Below are 21,723 nucleotides of genomic sequence, written 5' to 3' on the forward strand. Positions count from 1 at the left end.
ATTTTCCATTTATAATGCAAAGGATGCTGCGATTCACACTTGAAACGCGTTTTTCTCGAAATCAATGCACTGTCACTTAGTCCGGTCTGACCTAACACCGACCATATTATCATGATTTAATCCGTTCCACAATATTCCGCCACGTCACTGGGTCAGTTGCTGCTTGTCTCCAATCTCTCAGGTGCCCGATACTCGCCAGGATGTGCTCTACTTGGTCCAGCCAACAGGAACGCTGCGCTCCTCTCCGTCTTGTACCTACCGGGTTGGAGGTGAAATCCAACTTGGTGGGGTTGTTGTCTGGCATCCTCACAACATGCCCCGTCCACCGTACCCTTCCAGCTTGAGCTACTCTCCGGATACTTGGCTCATCATAGTTCGTGGTTAATCCTTCTCCTCCACACGCCATCCTCCTGCACACCACCGAAGATCGTTCTGCATTACCGCGACGCGCACCCCTCAATCCAGAATGTATCGATGTGTTTTATTTCCCGATTGGTCTATGATGTTTTCATCACGCGCCCCGGATTTTAGGATATTTGTTATGTCTTTACCTTCCGAAGTAGAGTCTAAGCTATTAAATTTATTACGTTTCTTTGATGCTTTGTTCGTGTTATCTCGTCCACCGACGTTCAGGCACAAAATTGCTGTTTCGCTTCGCGTGACTAACTTATCACGACTGACTAACTTATCACGACTGACTAACTTATCACGACTGACTAACTTATCACGACTAACTAACTTATCACGACTGACTAACTGAATGACTCCCCGGACGCGGCCGGGCGAGAGCAACTTAAAACGACTGACTACCTTCGATTTGACACAAAAGACTTTTATCATGTCATCTGTGTAGACTTTACTCTGAGAGAGTCTCAGACCTAAACAAAACATTCTTTCCACGCTCGCGAGAGTAAAGACCCCGGTGGATGAATCAGTAGTTCACTATGACTCATACTCGGAAGCCTTTACTTTCTACAAAAGCGTCGCCGTCTGTTGCTAGCAGCAACAAACTGTGTTTAATTAAACAAAGTGTGTATTCGTTTTCCGTAAGCATAAGCGCGAGTGCATCAAAATATCAGCTTAGCTTAAGGCTGTAGCTGGTGATGTAACCCAGGAAATTAGCTTCCATGGTGCACCACTTGGAAAAAAATTTCAGGGTTGATGCTGGCCGAAAACTATGGGCGCTGCAGCACCCTTCTTTCGAAGACTTCGAGTGCTTGCCGATTCTCCTCGATCATTGTCCACGTTTCATGCCCGTAGAGAACCACCGGTCTAATCAGTGTGTTGTATATGGCGCATTTCGTGCGGTGGTGAATCTTCCTGGATCTCCAAGTTTTGTGGAACCCATAGTAAGCACGACTTCCAGAGATAGTACGCCGTCTGATCTCCCGGCTGGTGTTAATGTCCGCAGTCACCAATGAGTCTAGATAGATGAACTCGTCAACCACCTCGAACTCGTCGCCGTCGATCGTAATACTACTGCCCAAGCGTTCCCTATCGCAATCGGTTCCGCCAGCCAGCATGTACTTCGTCTTAGACACATTTATCTTCAGTCCTACTTATGCTGCTTCGCGCTTCAGTCGGGTATACAGATCTGTTACCGTCTCCTTGTTTCTACCGATTATGTCCACGTCGTCAGCGAAGCACTCCGGACCTCGTGAAAATCGTACACGGATGTTGAACCCCGCTCTTCGCATTACACCTTCCAGCGCTATATTGAACAGCAGGCAGGACAACCCATCGCCTAGTCTTAGAAGCGTGTTTGAAACGGACCTGAGAGGCCGCTCGACATTTTGACACAACACCTTACACCATCCATCGTAGCCTTAATCAGTCTTGTCAGCTTCCCAGGGTCCATTATTTTCCATAGCTCCACATGGTCCACCGTGTCATATGCGGCTTTAAAGTCGATGAACAGGTGAGGTGTTGGGACCTGGTATTCACAGATTTTTTGGAGGATTTGCCGTATAGTAAAGATTTGGTTGTTTGTTGATATGCCGTTGATGAAACCGGTCTGATAACTCCCAACAAATCCATTGACCAGCGGTGATATGCGTCGGAACAGAATCTGGGATAGCACTTTGTAAGCGACATTTGTCACTGTGATCGCTCTGTAGTTTTCACAGTCCAATTTGTCGCCTTTCTTGTATATCGGGATCATGACCCCTTCCTTCCACACGTCCGGTTGCGTAGTCCTATATTCTTTCGATTAATCGGGGCATGCATTCCGTCAGTTTCTCCGGACCCACCTTGAAGAGTTCCGCTCGTAGACCATCCTTATCAGCTGCCTTGTTGTTCTTGAGCTATTGAATAGCCTCGTTAACCTCATTCATAGTGGGCGCCGATACATCCCCGTCAGCAGCGACCCTGACATAATCGTTCTCCTCGAACGCCCGATTGTCCGCCTGCGCACTATTCAGATGTTCATTGTAGTACTGCCTCCACCTCACGTTCGTCCGTCAAGATGCCACCTTGCTTGTCTCTACACATTTCGGCCCGCGGCACAAAACCGTTGCGAGAGTCATTCAGCTTCTTAAAGAACGCCCGCTTTTCCTGAGAGCGATACAGCAGCTTCATCTCCCGATAGGTACTTACGTCGATAATGTCCGAGAAGTGCCATCCATCAATCAGAACATGATCAATTTGCGTCTCTGTTTGTTGCGGTGATCTCCAGGTGTATCGGTGCTGGAAGATGGTGCTCCTTATGGCCATGTTCTTGGAGGTGGCGAAATAGATTAGTCTTAAGCCGTTCTCGTTCGTCTGCTGGTGGGCGCTGAACCTTTCAATTACCGGTCTGTATTCCACATCCTGGCCAACCTCAGCATTATCTTGACATCATGTCTTGGGCAGCGATCGTACTCATGCTCCAGTTGCGCGTGGAATTCGTCCTTATCGTCATCGCTACTTCCGAGAACCGACCCTTGATCCTCAACCTGCACATTCTGTCACTGACCGACCACCATCCGATCACACGCTTTTGCATCTCTGTGAATTGCTGCAGTTCTGGTAGATGGTGTGCTTCCCGCGAACGACCCGCACCGTAGACCCCTTCCAACACACCTCCTGCAGCGCCACAATGTCGAGCTTGTGGTCTTTCACTAAATCGGCAAGTATGCGAGTGCTCCCAATAAATTTAAGCGACCTGCAGTTCCATGTCCCAAGTTTCCAGACTCTTGTCCGTTTCCGTTGCGTGCGTCTGTGCCAATTTTGTCCATCCGAAATTTCTTGTTAAACTTCCTGAGCATGCTATTTTTATGGGCGGCTAGCTAGGCCTGCGCCATCCTTGCAGTAACGCTGAAGGATCACGGGAGGAGAGAGATTTGGGCTAAGCGCTTATTTAAAGGCTGCGCTCGGCTCGGCGTTCTAGGCCCAAATACCACTGCTTTAGGGCATGTGGTATTTGGGCCTAGAACGTGTAGAGCCCACTACCTCGTCCTACCACACCCGCAGTCAGCCCCCCCCCCCTACAGATTCCGGTCACGAATCACAACTAATTGCTATCGCGACTAAGCATTATCCACCACCATTATGACCCGCCCGGTTGCTTGCAGCTCAGCTTCCCACATAGCGTTCCTCCACCACCACGGGGCCCGGGGTTGCCCAGCCGAATTTCGAAAATGCTCGTGACTTGAAATGTAGTACGTATAGTGATGTCAACCAACTACTAATAAAATAATGTATTTTTACAATAAAAAAATGTTAATTGGGAAAATGCGGAATACAATACAAACTGGAATCAAAGACGATTCCACAGACTTCAACCCTATTAGCTGGTACATATATTCTGTACTCCTTCGTAAGCTTATCGCCGCGAATTTTCGATGTTTCTATCGCGGACAAATTTTACTCCCTCAAAACTCGGGAACTCTGCAATAAATTCAAACACTTTTTGTATTTGGCCCGGTAGAAGGTCACGTAAGGCCCGGAGTACGAGCATGGATATACCTTGAGCCGAAAATTCGATTTTTTTTCTGCATCCATCTCGCTTTGAGAAGAACCATTGTCAGTGAAAGTCACTTTTGCACGGGTCTATTGCCCATATCAGTGCATTTACTGAAGAAATTTAAAAGAAGCACTTCAGAATTGCACAGTTGCGCCCAATCACCGAACGTGTCATCAAAAACTGCCAGCGTTGTATGATTAAGAAGGCAATGCTCCAGCCGTCGCTAACTGTGCCAATTCCAGAGGTTCGATTTGCACAACACATTCGTGCATTCAGCTACACCGGCGTAGACTATTTCCGTTCAAATCTGGTTAGGCAGAATCGCAGCTTGGTGAAACGCTGGGTGACCATACGTGCGGTCCACCTGGAGGTTGACCAGTCTATCGACACAGTCCTGCGTGATGGTGATTCGTCGATTCGTGAGGCGGAGAGGCGCCCCAGCACAATTCTAGTCCCACAACGGTACGTGCTTCAAGGGGTCCAGTAACTTACTATCAGAACAGATACAGAACATTCATGAGAACTGCGCAGAGATGTTGACGAACGCAAGCACCAAGTGGCACTTCAACCCACCATCAGCACCCCATACGGCTGAATCCTGGGAGCGGATGGTCCACTCCGTCAAAGCAGCCATGGCGAATCCGAAGATATGGTGTAGTTTCATACTTGTGTAAACATTTCTTGGAATTACAAAAAATATGTTTTATTTTCGTTTCTTTATGCTCGAAAGCACAAGGATAGAGTAAAATAATTATCACCATAATCGCAATACCTCTTACATATAAATCCGAAGAGAACATGTTATGTGACGTCATGCTCGATTGGGTCCGGCTTTTGACAAGTTCAATTGCCTCCGCCTAACTCTGAATATAGTAACTATAACTAAGACTGATGATCGAAAGTATTAATACTCCCCGCGATTCGAACAGTAATCAATGACGTTTCAAGGTCTGCAATTCAAAATATATTTAGTAATAGTAATTTATTCCCAAAAAACAATTCAATTTCAGGCCTCGAGAGTAGAGGATCCTCTTAAGGTTATGTGGAGTCAGACACCTAGCGTGCATGCTTTTGACTAAGCGTTGATGTGCCATAGCTAATCTCTAATCGAACAATTTATATGAGGGTCAACAAAACAATCAATAATAATACTTCTGCACGTTAATCAGTTTGAACAAAATGATTGATTGTATTTACCGGGCTTTAGCAATCAGATTGGCACCTTTTTAAACACCTTCAAAATTAACGTAACTACACACAATCCAAACAAAATCAATTCCCCTTTCCATGAATACAGTGGCGGCGCGAGGTGTTCTGCCGCTCGGGGCCAAAAATTGAATTTGTCGCCCTTTTATAATGAATTTTCAAAATAGTTCGAGTTTTTCCCACCTATATGAAACAAATATGATAAAAGTATTACAAAATATCTTCATGAACATGAACCTTATCACATTTTATTGTCAATATTTTTTCATGGCCGTAGTGCTGCGCATACATTTGCTCGCGAAAGGTGGCGCTATGACTCCGCTCACTTGTTAGCGCCACGCTACTGGTAGATCCTTTATAAAATATAAGATATTAGTTATAATTACCCTAAATATAAAATCAAAGTATGAAATTTAAGTGCAAGATTAATTAATTTTAATATTATATGAAGACAAAAAAATCGCGAAGTTACTAAAAAGTTCCTATTGAATACATCACAATTATTTTAAAAAAATTAACGTGTTTTCAAAACTTACATATTTAAAAACACTGATCAAAGAATGGGACAAAACATTTTAAAATATAATTCTTGTGAATTACTTGCGATCAACCATGGCTTTTTTTGAATTCTCAAGCTAAACGATCAGAGAATCTTTATATACCTTTAACCACATTAAACGTATTTCTATCAATAACTATAAGTTTTGGCTGAGGCAAGACTAGCTTATAAAATTAATTGTTGAGATTATTAAATTTCATTTGAGCACTAGCATATATACGTATTATTCGTAGAATTGCAATTTGTCTGGCCAGATCCCGCTGAATCAGTGCTGCCAAAGACAGTTTCTGTTAAGGGCGTAACATAAATTTTTGATATATTTAGAATGACTCGAATTATTATTGAAAACTAATAAACCCTATCAATTTAGGTTGTCTTCGACTACCTTTTCCATACAATTTAATTATTGTAAATATTTTAGGGGAATTGAATTGAGCATTGAATGGTAAATTTTGAGTAGCTTGCAGCACTGCGAAAGAAGAAATTAAAATAGGTTTTTCATGCTCCTTGATCCCTACAGTTTTGATGAAAAATTGTTTTGGAGCCGTATATGCGCCAGGGAAAAGTCGGATAAAAATGGATTAATGCATATTATTTAAATATTAACTTTTCGTACTAAATTATCACAATATTCACTTTCTTCTTGCCTTTGGAGTATTACAAATAACACGGTGCTATAGGGATTTTGTACTTTTCAAGTGACCTAGTATAGGTTGTAGATCTTATCAAATGCAATTCAAAATAATGTTCTAAAAATGCTGTATTCCCTCAAAATCTTGACATATTGCAAATAATTTCGTATTTTCCGGACCTTTGCCGCTAAAAAAAATCTACACTGAAGAGAAGACTTCCAATGGTATGCTAAGTTATGTTCTTCTGTATAAAATACTCTCCGGGTTTGGGACAACAATTTGCAAACAATCAATATTTTGCGATTTTTTCATGAAAATTAGGAAAATTACTCAACATTCTTATTTTATTAAAAAATTAGAGAGATTGAGTTCTGCATTTAACGATCTGTTTATCTCCAAATTCGGTTAAGAATGGTGAAGTTAATTTTTGTTTCTCCAAATTAGATACTTGCTCGCATGAACTCTTCAGGGATTAGTTAGGCATTGTACGCACTATGGCATTCTATAATCATAACTTCCGTTGTTTTTCCTAATTTTAACTTCAAAGTTTACACATATACTTTTAAATGTATACGTAATCGAGCAAAAAAAATCGATTTTTTGAAAATTTTATATGAAACCGTCTCCTTAAAAGTTCATGTGAACAAGTTTCTGATTTGGAGAAAAAACTGAATAACATAATGATTGTTATGAAAAGTACCGCATAATACTTTTAACAAAAGTACATAACAAATGACGGCGTAACTAATTTTTGAGACCCGAGAAATAGTTTTTTGCTATATAAATCAATATTTTAAGGGTATATTAATTTGATCCTGCAACCTTTTCTGGATCACTTGAAAAGGTATATTCTTTTTTTTATTTTGCGGCACCGTGTAATTATTCATTATGGTGCAAGAATCGACAAATTTTTTAATAGTATTTGTAGTATTTTTATACTAATAACAAGGTCGCCGAATGGTGAATACTTCCCAGTATTCGCCAGCTTCTAGCTGGTGCCTCAGCTTTGTAAGTAATTGCTTGCCACAAATTGAGTCCTACATGCTCCCAAACGTCCCTATGTGAAAGGGCGTCATCATTATCTTAGTGACCTAGTGACCGAACAATCCGGATAATCCGAATCATAATTGATATTTTAGATTTCCAGGTTTTTCGATCTTGAACCGCCAGTTCCATGGACTCCCACCGCACGCGCATATTCCGCAATTGTGCACAGCCAGCGAGAGCGGGGTTTGCCCCGAAGTCGACAACCTCTTCTATGTCATAACATTCACTGGTTTCTCTTTCGTCATTCCGCGCTACAAGCCCAGTTTACTGTAGTCTGCCAAGTATACAACCACGCTAATAGCCTTCCAATGTCAGCATGGTTGTATACTTGATACCGTTAGGGATTTTTCTCCCAAACAAACCGAGCACTCGATATCCTGCTACCTACAACATCTATGCCTCAAGGCCGTACAGAGCAACAAGGCGTATCAGCGATTTGAATAGAGCAAATTTTGCGCGCATCCTTAGGCTGTGGGACTTTAACTGACTACGTAAACCATATTCGCTGCAGCAACATAAATTTTTCTTTCGCGGCTAACATCGTTATCATATGTCACTAGGGGTCTAAGATATATAAATTTGTTGTAGCGTACCCCATCGATTTCCACATCGAGCCCAACACGACTACACGTTCTCTACCAGCTACCATGTACTTTGTCTTGCCAGAGTTTATAATCAGTCCGATTCTTGGAGCTTCCCTTTTAAAAGGCAACAATGCCTCTTCCACTGCTCTACGATCAACGCCAATGATATGCATATTGATCGCAAAGCCAAAAAGCATGTGAGATCTCGTGATGATGGCACCGTTCCTTTGCATATCAGATCTTCGTATCGCTTGATTTTATCCCATCCAGCGTTATACGAATCAGTTTAATCAGTTTTGTCGGGAAACCATGCTCAACCATTATCTGCCACAGTTCATTTCATTTTATTGAATCGTATGCCGCCGTGCAATCCACAGATAGTGAGTCCGCAAGTTGTATTCCCGGAATATATCCAGAATTTGTCGCATTTGGTCCGTCGTTGATCGTCCTTCTCGAAACCCGCTTTGATATTCGCCGGCAAAGCATTCAGCCAACAGACGCAGTTACCTGAACATAACACGAGTAATGTACTGGATTCTAAGGTGTGGCAATGCTATATTGCTCTCTCGCTCAATTTCTGTAAATTTATTACGTAATAAATTTCGATTCCATATATTTTCCATATATCCACGTGCTTTACAGACACCGAGCGAGAGAGCAATAGCATTGCCGCACCTTAGAATCCAGTACATTGGAATACGAGGACTACCTTGCAGGCGGCACACAGAGGGGCAGAATGCAATTTTCGACGCTCAAACCTTCTAGCGCCCTGGGTGTGTATCCTGTAGGATTAGTGTCTTCAGTAAAGTATCTTGGATGGAAATGACCATTAACAACTTTGGATTTGATCTAGATAAGTAGAAACTGATATAGATCAATTCTATCTTTTGACAGAGGCGTTCTATTGAAAAACTTTCTTCGGCAAACTTGTTTCTTTTGATATTTTTAGCATACGTACCAAAGACACTTTTGCTTTATAACCTATGTAGATGGCGCTACATGACATTAAAAAAAATACTAGAGAAAATGAATTTTAACATTTTTTATCAAAAAATCTCTGGATTAAAATATTTTATTCCTAAATCTCCGAAAATATACAATAATAAAAAAAAGTTTCTAAGAGTGATAGATGTTATCATGACATTTAAAGGGTGTTTTCATCATGAATATAAAAAAATATGTTCCACAATTTCTAATAACCCACGAAGCGGCAGATGGCGGCAGCTAGAGTTTTGTTTGTGACGAGGAGAGACCTTTAACTTTATAACCACGAAAGGAAATAAATGGGACAATGTGGGGCTTTTTTTTCTACAGACACATAAAATAAGGAAAAAATAAATAATTCATATGAAATAATTTTAGTTCGCTTGAAATTTTTTGGGTAATATAAAAATATACAAATATTTTATTGTTTTTTAATTAAAATATGATATTTCGGACTGAGAATAAATTTATAAAGTAATTTCAAAAAAAATTATTCAAACGCTGGGTGCGTCTTGTCTTCCCAACGGCCTATCGTTTTAAGCTCTCGGATAATCTTCCGTCTAGAAATCAGTGAACAAAAAATGTTGGTTTGTTTACCCCTTGCAAATCGCCGGTTTCAAATAAAACCATTCGGTCGAAAAACGTACGCTACCGCACGAAACTAACCTTCTATCCCGAGCAGAAGAAAATAATTGCAGAATACTAAATTTAGGTATCAATACCAACGACTGTTTACCACAGTATGGTATTAATGAGCTCTACATAAGAGGTAAAATACAAAAAAAAAATAACACAGACATGTTCTACAAATAACTATTTGATAATGAAACGAGTTATTATAATGCCTGAATAATAATAAAACATTTTTCAACCTTCCAGTAACAAAATTCACTCTATAGAGGTATTCAATAAGGTATTGAATCGGTATTTGCAAAAATCACTAGAATCCATAAATAATACTAAAATAAAGTATTATACCTCATTGAGGTATTAAGCAGGTATTGAAAAATGTTTCTTCAATACCTGCTTAATACCTCAATGAGGTACAATAATCGATTAATACCAAGTTTTGGTATAAATACCAAAAAATAGTATGCTCGGGTTATTGTCGAGTTATTTTCTCCTGGTCGGGATATAACACTTATTAGACCGGTTGTCTTATCGACTATGTTGAAACAACGTACCCGTTACACGTAACAGGAAAGGAAACACCTTTCCAATGGAATTAAAATATTGAAAACACAAGGTATACTTTTTGAGTTAGAGGCAAGCTGTTTACGGAAAAAATTGAATAACTTTGTAACAGTTGAGATTTGATAGTTTGTGTAGAATGATTTTTGACGCCAAATATCTATCACCCCTCGAGATATTCTTAACGATGAACCAAAGTATATGATAGAGCTTCCTGGTTTAATTCCAGCAAATTAGTCTGTGTATAGTTTTGTTCTATCGCATCCGTCAGCCCCGATCCCCTACCATTTGAATCGTCAACAGACACGAAAATAATGTACATTCAAGCGTTTCACCCGCACTTGTTTTGAGATTAATAAAATATTAAATATTAAAATTTGTTGAGCAGGAAATGCCGCTTTCGCCGCTCGGGGCGCTTGCCCCCTTCACCCCCCCCCCCCCCCTTAGCGCCAACACTGCATGAATATAACATTCGTGGTAAGTCTAGAACTCTGGGTCTTATAATGGATTAAAAAATGCTAAAATGCCAATGATCATGAGCATCCTTAAAAATGAGATCTCATTGGCGCCTTAGCGCCAACACTGTTTTCAGAACACATTATCTCTTCATGCACCGATACGATGGTCCATTACGTAAATTGCAAAATCATCTTCATCACCTCCGTGTCAATATCATCCGTTTTATTTAGAATGAAACATCCAGACAATCGTGAACAACTATCTAATAAGTCAACTGACACCTTAACCGCTTCATGGCGCATACCGCAGGGGCATCCAACCAGCCCATGCCGAGAGCTCGGCAAGCAATCAATTCGTAATAACTTTATTAAAAATGAAGAACTAGCGCCAAGTTGCATAGATCAAGATCACAAGATCACGCCAACAATGGGTTTGAGTTATGAAGATCGATATGCGCACCACCATGCGGCAAAGTCATCGTGCTTTTCGTCTAGCATTCCACCAATTTGCTTGCGACTCGAACCGACACCGACCGGTACGGGGATGGATTTATGACCGAATTGGCTCGATCTGGAAATGTCATCCCTCGCTTAACCTCAAAATATTCCGCAAGCACAAAACAACCAAACCACGGTCAACAAACGTGATGCAGTCGTTTCTCGCTATATCAATTTTTTTAATGTACTTACCTAACAGATAATTGTTCTCTCATTGCAGGTCTTAACTGGTGGAGATGTTCTCGGCATGACGCATCACTAATGTGAGAACCGCAGATTTTTTTGTCGTTTTCCTACTCTACTAGTTCGATGATTTCACGCATCGGATCGTGAGTTTGTTCTTAAAAGGCTTGTTTGACATCGACCCTGACGGTTTTGACAGAAAGGATTGACATCGAGTGCGGGGGAAATCCAACAAGATAGCAGGCAGTGAGTGCTTGAATCGATTAGTACGTAGCAGGCTACATAGTGAAGTGAATCTGTGAATTTGAGGGTTTAGTGCGTTGCGGGTTTTTTTTTCAGAGTGCAATGGCCACCGCTACGTTAAGGCGACTGTGGCAGTTCCTGGGATGTGGGCTGTTGTTGCCGATGCTGATAATTCTACTGACTGCAGGGGAGGTTCGAACGCAACAAACTTCATCACAGGTGAGTTAATGTTAAGTTAAGATAAGTCGTTTACTGCCCATGATCGCAAATCAGTCCCATAAAGATAGAAAATCGCATAGAAAATGGGACAAATATGCGATATTGGGCAGTTTACTGAAATGTCAAATCTAAATAGAACAAGAATGTATGACTGTATTTAAACCAATCCAATTCTGACAGTTACAATGATATTCGCAATCAACTATGTTCTTATCTGTCAAGTTCCACTTCATAATACTGAGTTGGTAGGAAATAGACAGGCTAATCTTCAAATTGGTAACCGTAAAAATGATCTATGACAGAAAGGGTCAAAGTTCACACTTTTTAATGAACCATTTAACCTAAAAACTATATTTTCTGTTCTTCTGTTTGTACTTGCACAGAACAACAACACAACCGGTCATAGAAGCAACAACCGTGACCGAGGGTCTATAAAGATTATTTTATTACTGTCATCAGCAGATGCTTAGCGGACAAAATGAGTGTAAGTGGCCCATAAAACTTACGCCTTCCCTTCGGTACTAATACCAACTACCATGTGATCACACTCCCACGGATTTAGTTCGACGATGACTAAACGGCCGGCGCTTTGTTGTTTAGTAAGTTTGTCTGTGACAAGGACAACCCGGATGCAGCCCGCCGCGTGACGAATGTCGCGCGTAGGTTTTGTGACCCGATCGGGTCGTGATCACATGCGGTAAAGCACACATTTCACGATGTTCTTGCCCACAAAGTTGAGTACCGGATTGACTGACAGTAACCGGAACGGGCGAAGTGGATCATTTTTCGATGTCAGTTTTGACCCACATTAAATACTAGACATCCACAACATACTGGCGTCTGTTGTAGTTTCGGGTTACTGGATGGACAAAAGCCAGTGTAGCAGTTTCTGATGTCAGTTGATTCAGGGTCAATGCCGAAAAAAGCTGTTCGTGATTTACTAATCTTGATGATTTATAGGGTAGCCGCTTAAAGACTTCATAGCCACTTTAATGGGTGTGTAAATAAAACGGGCATGGAAACGTAGAATCATAGAATCTGACGGAGTATATGACTAACAGGTAATAATGACAAAATGAGATTCTATTTTGTGAATCATAAAAATCGGAATAAAAATGTATACAGTGAAGACCCGTTTTTATCTGCCCATTGGTGAATTTTAGGCTGATAAAACAGGGACATTGATAAAATCGGGAAATATATTTTTCTTTCCTTTCAAGAAACCGAAGCTCTTAAAATATTCTTCTTTAATCTCTAGATATAGCCTCATAACCTTTCCTGAATATTTAGCTCAAACTTTCCTTAAGGGGGTCTGACAGCAAAATTTAAATTTTTTGTTTTGCATATTTTGGATCTCTAAGATAAGAAAAATATGCTCAAGAAAGGATTTATTCGAATTCAACTTGGTTTGTCTGCTAGAGCCCATCAAACTACCAACTTTCATATGAAGCTGATACAATCGGGTCTTCACTGTATTCATTTTGAAGAAGTGTCATCATTTAAAGGGCGAACACGAAATTATTGCGACACCGAAAATGTCATGCCAATTTTCTTATAATGTTTAAAATCAAACCAAAATTTTAGGGTAGTTTCATACATATATTTACTTCAAAAATCAATAGAAAAGTTAATCGATGGAGCGTTGAGTGTAAAATTGAACGCATTTTCGCTTGATGCCCTCCATCAAAGCCTTTACAGTGTCATCCGGTACCAGTTTCTCAGTTTTTTTTTCCATTTTCATAACATGTCCTTCTCGTCTTTGACTGTCTTCTTGCTCTTCCGAAGTTCCCGTTTCATCATTGCCCAGTACTGCTCCACCGGGCGCAGCTCCGGACAGTTTGGCGGATTCATGTCCTTTGGAACAAAATGGACAGAATTGGCCGCGTACCACTCCAGGACACTTTTGGAATAGTGGCATGTGCCAAATCTGGCCAAAATAGCGGAGCTTCGTCGTGCTGCTGCAAGAACGGCAAAAGGCGCTTCTCGAGGCACTCAGATTTGTAGATCTCGCCATTTACTGTGCCCTTTGTTACGAAAGGATCACTCCTCAGTCCGCAAGAGCAGATGGCCTGCCAAATGAGATATTTGGAGGCGAACTTCGACATTTTCTTCTTCTTAAATTTGTCGTCCACATAGAACTTGCTCTTGCCGGTTAAAAAATTCCAACCCCGGAATTCGCTTAAAATCGGCTTTTATATACGTTTCGTCGTCCATCACACAGCAGCCATATTTTGTCAGCATCTTCTCGTAGAGCTTCCGTGCCCGAGTTTTAGCCGTCGATTGTTGCCGCTCATCGCGCACAGTGGGACGAGCCCGGACTTAAGTCCATATATGAAGGTTATGCGATATTCTTACTAGCATTTTTCTCGTATCAGCTGAGCCATCAGAGACATTTTCGCGAGATTTTTGGTGATTTAAATGCAAAATGATTTTTTGACAGCTTTTTGAAGGGCATAACTCAAGTGTATTTGCATTATTTGACCATAGAAACTACATACGGTTATTCTCGGTTTTCAAAGAAACGGTTGATTTTATGAATTGCATTACTTCACCAAAATTATTCGTGTGATAAAATTACATCGTAAAATCGCCAAAAATAAGTCACTAGTTGGTTTAGTTAGTGTTTAGATAACTGTTTGTCATGAATTTTTATTAAATTCGAACTTCTAAAGCGATAACAACAACGACGCCCTTGAATGCCCGCAATCACACTATGCTTATTCGAAAGCTTTTCATTTTCTCTTTAAAATGAGTCTATGCTAGTTTTGCGAAAACTTGCGATAAGAAGTCAAAATTTGAAAAAAACTGTGAATGGAGACGCATGGTTATTACTGATATTTAATTTGAATATTCACTTTATGACTAGAATAATGACACTAATTTATGCACAACTTTCAAATAGCATTTAGAGCATGATCTACAAGGGTTTTACTAGTGATCAAGAGTAAGGAGCCGAATGGGAAGCATGGTTTTTAAGTGGTAAAGGAATCAAGAACGTTTAAAATTCAGTAAATATTTTCAACCATCTGAAATGTGTCATAAAATATTTCGTGAACTATTTTTGGTAACTTACGCAATAACTGTTAAAATGGGTGAACACAGTTGAGTTCTAGTCATTTAATGAGACTATTTTTTCCGAGTTTGCATAGCGCTGATATAGCTTAAGGGTATGCGATATTATCCTAATAAAATAAGACCATTTTTAAATGAACCATATACGCGAAAAAGGGATTTTGGATTTATTTTAATTTTAGGTATGAAATAAGCAATTTAAGCAACTTAAAACACACCAGCGAAAACAAAATCGTTAACCATCTTGTTGATTAGTGAAAGTAAATCAATATTCCACTAAGACGCTCAAAATGTTTGTTTTGAAAATGAAAAAAAAAAATGTAGTTTTCATACCAAGTAACCCACTAATGAATTAAACGTTCCAAAATTAGTCGATCACATCTTATTTGATCCTTAAAAATAATATAGTCATTTCTAAAGCCACATAATGAGAACCAATTTGTTTCAATACGGAAAATAAATTCCAAAATTACAATTGAAAGAAATCTTTATAAAAGACAAAATATTTACTTTTAAGCCACTCTAATAAGTAGTAAAGTTAATTTCTATTTTCTATAATTAACATAGGAATTCAGTGCACAAAAATGTGTTTAAAATTTTTTTGAACCTTCGCAACAAAATAATTATTTTTGAGCCACCCTAATGTATAATGATTTTTTTTTTTTTGCGAATGTTATAATTAAAAACGATTTAGCACACGAAAATTAATATACACAAATTTTAAGAACGATCTAGAAAAAAAAAATTTGAGACACCCTAATGAATAGTAAATGTTCATTTTTGAAATGTTTTAATATCGAAAACGAATTCAGCGTACCAAAATTACATAAAAACGTCCTATATGAACCGACACGAAAAAGTTTGGACTTTAGTCCACCTTTTGTTCTAAGTCGTGCCACTGTGTCGTGGTTTGGGAAGTTCTGTACCTTGTATGTATGTAGTCCAGCTCTCTTCTTTGCAGTCTGGACGTAGCTCTGCGACATGCCGATGTTTTTAGCCAAATCACGGCTTGAGACGTTGGGATTTGCTTTAATCATCCGCTTCACCTTTTCCTCCGTTTTTTTGTTCTCCGGTCCCGGTTTTCTTCCAGCTCCTTTGCCGTGGTTGACGTTCAACCGCTCCTGGAACCGCTTCAACACTCTGGAGACGGTTGAATGGTGAATGTTCAACATTTTTCCCAACTGCCGGTGCGACAGGTCAGGAAATTTCAGGTGTTTGGAAAGAATTTGTTCTCTCGACTCGCGTTGGTTCACCTCAATTTTCGTTGAATCGAAAAACACGACTTCGAGTTTGACAGCATGTAAACAATACACATCAATGAGAAAGTGTGCAAAATTTGGTTGATTTTTACCCAATGGTAAAAAAGTTATGCCCTGTTGAATGTGTCGCAATAATTTCGTGTTCGCCCTTTATTATAAATTCGCATTCAATTCACATAGCAGTTTGATAAGACCTTGTCTTTGGAGGGGCTCAAACAATTTGATGCAAATTAGTTACGATCACCTTATGTACCCGACCAAATAATCAACAAAAACGAATTGAAATTTTGGAAAGTTCTCTTCCGTAACAACGCCTATAACAACGAAAAATCTACAAAAAATGTGCTGATTATCCCTAGCCGGAGAGAAATTGTTTCCAAATTCGTTATTAGAGTGCCGTGAATTCTGAATCAATCTCATTTTTACGTTACAAAAACAGTACCGTGAACGAAAATTAGGTGTATTATGATTATGTTTATTTTTCCTGTTGTAACGCCTCCACACCGCTTTTACTAGTGGGAATATTTGTTTTTGTTTTGTGAACTTCAGACACTGTTCCCGCTTCAATTATTATATTCTTTTTCTGTCAGTGAACTAGTTTTCAACTTAATGAACATTATTCATAAATCAAAGGTTGACTCGTGATTTTATGCTTAAATCTAGGAATATTATTTGCGGTCCGACCCTACAACGTGAACTGATTCATGATTTATTACATCTTGATTATGATCTGATTTTCATGATTCTGAATTAGTTCAGTTCACATAAGAATAAAATATGTTTCCACTTTTGTGATATAGTTCATAATGTGCCTGTACACGATTCTATTATGATCACGTGAACAATTTCACAGAATTCAGCATATTTATTCATGGTTGCGTGAACTGGCTCATGATTCAGTACTACTCACCATCCGTGTTCGATCACAAAATGATTAAATATTATTTATGGATTCATTCATGATTCTTGATAGATTAGTCGCGACTCATCATTCGAGCTCGAGAAATAATTCACGAAATCATAAAAATATATTCATGGTTCTTGATTCATAGTATATTATTCACGATCTATATTGCGTTATGATGAACCTTTTTCACTTACATGCAACTCTGCACTTGATCTAGGAATTTCCACGTCCAATATTTGGAATATTATTTATGAAATCATTTTTGTTCCGCGAACTATTTCATGAAATATAGCAGTTGTGTTCATCTTCTAATGAACAGTCATTGCGCAGTAGTTTGAATCCACAATTTAGGAAAACAAAACTAAACCTTATGTTTAAATATGTTAGAGATACGACACATGACATTGTGCTACAAAAAATGAGTGTAATGTAAGGGTCTGGTCAAATCTCGTCCAGTCTAGTCTACACATACACCCGATTCATATAGGGATCCTGGAGAATTGAAGAGGTTCGCCTACAATTTTTGTTGTCAATATTAATGTTTGTGGCACATATAGTATGTGACACAATCATTAAAGCGGCCAGGTCATTCATGCAGCGTATACAATTATTTTGAACTATGAATAAGAGAGAAACGAGGACAACCGTAACGACCGTTTCAATTTGATGGGGGATTGATAAATCGTTGGGAGTGACTTGGCTAACAGGGTTAATTTCACACCTTTGGTCCTGTCCTGGCTAATGAGTCTAGGTGATAGCGCATTTACTCGCTTTATCAAATAATGATTGATTTAATTCTCGACTCTTCTCTTGCTTCTTGTCTCCACCTATTACGTCGCCATTTAGCTCTCGTCCCCGTGAGCCGTTTAGGTGCTGATTACTTGAACCATATAGCTTCTATTTTCTTGAGTCATTCAGCTCCCGACCTTATCGCGATCTACTCGGATAATCCCCGAGGGTAAACTCACCCGATAGTTCGCCGACGCTGGAATTTCTCCCGACACCGATACCCGATTCCTTGAGCCATTTAGCTCCCAGCTTTATCGAGATCAATTCGGATAATATTCTACTTTGACTAAGAGTTCCCCGGCAACGGAATTTCTCTCGGTACTGGTGGTTGTTTCGTGAGCCAATTAGCTCCCATTTTCGTCACGATTCTGTCGGGTAGTCCACGGCGGCGAATCTACCCTACCGTGAATTTCCCGGCAGTAGTTTGCTCCCGATACCGATATTCGTTTCCGTGAGCCATTTAGCTCCCCGCTTCGTCCCGATCTACTCGATCTAGTGCCCGGTAGTGACCTTACTTACCTTACCGTTCAGACTAGAACCTTGTTGTCTCTTGCTGTATGCAGAAGCCGTCTCCACTCCACTCGGTCCATTGCTGCTTGTCGCCAGCCTCGCAGTCTTCGACGGGTCCGGAGGTCGTCCACTATCTGGTCGATCCACCGTGCTCGCTGTGCGCCCCGTATTCTTGTTCCTGTAGGTTTGCCCTCAAGAACCATTTTCCCCGGGTCGTCCTCCGACATTATTACGACGTATCAAGGCCACCTCAAACGTCCTATTTTTGCGGTATGCGCGATGGATGGTTCTTCCAGTAGCTGATGCAACTCGCCTGCGCCACGTTCCGTCTTCCATCTGCACGCCACCATAGATGGTACGCGACACCTTTCGTTCGAAAAGCTCAAGGGCGCGTTGGTCCTCCAAGAGTCTAATCAGCGTCTTGTAGATAATCAACTTCGTGCGGCGGCGGATTTTGTTCGACCGGAACGTCCTCCGGAGTCCAAAGTAGGCACGATTTACCACCAAGATCCGTATCTGAATTTCTCTGCTGGTATCATTGTCGGCGGTTACCAGTACCAAATACACGAATTCGTAGACCATCTCGATTTCGTCACCGTCAATCTAAGCTCGGGATGGGATTGTTGTCTCTCGAACCTCTTCCTCTCATGTATTTTATCTTCGAAAGTTGCGTGCCATTATGTCAATGTCGTCGGCGAAGCCAAGAAGCTGGACGGACTTCCTGAAGATCGTGCCGCACGTGTCTATCCCCGCTCTCCTTATTATACCTTCTAACGCAACTTTGAACAGCAGGTACGATAGACCATTACCTTGCCGTAACCCTCCTCGAGATTTAGAGGGACTCGAGAGTGTCCCTCGAGAGTGATACTCAAACAACGTACATCACCCGATCCATCGTCGCTTTAACTAATCGTGTTAGCTTATCCGGAAAACCGTACTCGTGCATTATGTGCCATAACTGATCTCGATCGATTGTATCATATACCGATTTGAAATCGATGAACAAATGATGTGTGGGCACGTTGTATTCGCGGCACTTCTGCAGAACCTGCCGAATCGCGAATGTTTGGTCCGTGGTGGCGCGGGAACCCATTAATCCCGCTTGGTAGTGCCCCCCTTGCAAATGGTGACAATCGGCGGCAAAGAATTTGGAAGAGGACCTTGTAGGCGGCGCTAAGTAGTGTGATCGCGCGGTAGTTGCAGCAATCCAACTAGTCACCCTTTTTGTAGATTGGGCAAACGACACCCTGCATCCACTCCTCCGGAAGAATCTCCTCCTCCCAAATTTTGGCAATTACCAAGTGCAGCGCTCTATCCAGTGTTTCACCACCGTATTTTAATAGCTCGCTGGGTAGTTGGTCTACACCGGCAGCTCAGCAGGTGCTGAGGTCTGCCAAGCGGATCCGGATGGAGCATAGCTTCCGGTTTACTGGTGCTCCAACGACCCATTGCTAGCTGTTCGACACGATTAACTCGCGTTAATCCCCGCTGTTGGATCTAGCCTATTCACGAGCTACCCGGTGAGGTGTCGAGGTTGGTCAGGCAATTCCGGTGAAGCCTGACGTCCGATTCACTGGCGCCTCGACGACCTGGTGCTAGGTCGCGCACTACTCCTTGGCAGTGAACCTAATCTACACCGGCGGAGAGTTTCTCTGCGGTGGAATTTAACCCGAGACCCGATTTGTGGTTTCACGGCAGCTTCCTAGCCGGTGGCGCTGTTTTGTTGATCCATATGCCACTTTCTGTGCAGCTCGGAGAGTATACTCTGTCGACAGCATCCCGAATGTGCTGGCCGTGAGACATCTCTTCGATCATATTGTCAACTGTAGCACTAGACATACCCCTTCGAACTTCTTCGAAGCTATGGTATTCGAAAAACACATGTTCCGATGTCTCTTGCACGTTCGCACACTCCTGGCAAAAGGGTGTCGACGCATGTCCAAACCGATGCAAGTACTTCCAGAAGCATACGTGCCCAGCCCAGACAAAAACTCCGTCAAATGGAAGTTCACATCGCCATGCTTCCTATGCACCAAAGCCAACACATTTGGAATGAGTCGGTGGGTCCACCTTCCTTTCTCCACGTTATCCCCCTCTTGCTGCCATTTAGCCAATGAGTCCGCTCTGACCAGTCTCCTTGCATATCGTGTATTCCTCCGCTGATAGTATTCCACGTCCTCAGCCAGCGTTCCCGGCAACGACGCATACTGCTTATCAACTTTGTTCGGTTCCGCTTTGAGTTCTGCGCAGCAGCTCAGGCCGGTACGCCATATCTATGTATTGATGATGAAGCCCCCGTCAGGAGACTCGTGCTGCATCTTGCTCCTTCAATGTTCGACCTGGCGAATGCGTTAGTCGTCCTCGCAGGCTTCTCACATATATAATCGACATGGCTGTTGTATTCGTCGACCATCACACTCAGGTGCTTCACGGCACGCATCGATGCGGCGGATTGTCCCCCGACGCTGATCTCTACACACTGGACTTTTTTACGGTTGCTGACCAGCACTACTCAGTCTTGTGGTGAACCAACTACAACTTCACTTCAGCCACCCAGGTTTCCACGATGTCTATTGTCTCTGCCGTCAACATCTCCATCTCAACAAGGGTCTCGCCTTTTATCCTCAGGACAACATCATCTGCAAAACCGACGATCTCAACTCCCCTGGGCAGTTCCAGTGTTAACACTCCGTTGTTGATTATATTTCAGAGCGTTGGGCCGAGTATGGAGCCCTGAGGTACTCCCGCCGTGACCATAATCGACCTCTGTCCCATGTTTGTTTCGTAAACCAGTACTCGGTTCTGAAAGTAACTTTTTAGAACCTTGCACAGATAGTCCGGAACCCGCATTCTGTGCAGCGCTACGACGATCGTCCCCCCCACCCCGCTGGCACTGTTGAACGCGTTATTCACGGCTACTGTTACCACGGCGCAGTAACGATTACCCATTCTTTTTTGCTTCGATGCTTTCTCCACGCTCGTGATGACTATTCTGAACATGTCGGGACACTCCAACATCACGGTCTTCAGTGCCGCGTTCCTGGCGTTTGCCACTATAAGGAGCTCGTCGTTGGAAACTCGATTGTCACCATCTGCATCAACGTACAGTATACAGTAGGCGGCCACGCGGTTGGGCCGTGCTTCGGCAAAAAGGCTCTCCACGATAAGTTCCAGTTTGTCAGCGCACATTTCGACTGGCGTCATTGGACCCTTGATCTTGACCATTACGATACGGTAGGCATTACCCCAGGAATTAGAGTCCGCTTCTCTGCACGGCTCCTTGTAGCAGGTGGACTTGCTTAGTCCTATCTCGCGTAAAAGCGGCTCAGGTCGCTCGGAATGTTATCTTATACTCTTCTCTAACTACCTCAGATCTTGCTCTCTGAACGCGTCTTCTTGCTTTTAGGCAGGCCTGGAGGATGCTTAGGCTTTCGTTCCA

General features: G+C 41.7%; 2 protein-coding genes across 3 annotated transcripts in view; one reads left to right on the forward strand and one right to left on the reverse strand.

The window, feature by feature from the left end:
- Nucleotides 1-21,723, reverse strand: part of LOC131683955 (uncharacterized) — a 378,198-nt gene that overhangs the window by 115,194 nt on the left and 241,281 nt on the right. The window lies entirely within an intron of this gene.
- LOC131683956 (mucin-2) overlaps nt 1-21,723 on the forward strand; it is a 286,481-nt gene that overhangs the window by 34,432 nt on the left and 230,326 nt on the right. Inside the window, exon 2 of the mRNA XM_058966378.1 lies at nt 11,323-11,747. Coding sequence (XP_058822361.1) covers nt 11,631-11,747 — 117 coding nt within the window. The 5' untranslated portion in view covers nt 11,323-11,630. The remainder of the gene's footprint in view (nt 1-11,322; nt 11,748-21,723) is intronic.

This window comes from Topomyia yanbarensis, chromosome 2, assembly GCF_030247195.1.
Source record: "Topomyia yanbarensis strain Yona2022 chromosome 2, ASM3024719v1, whole genome shotgun sequence".
In the NCBI taxonomy this organism is placed as follows: domain Eukaryota; kingdom Metazoa; phylum Arthropoda; class Insecta; order Diptera; family Culicidae; genus Topomyia; species Topomyia yanbarensis.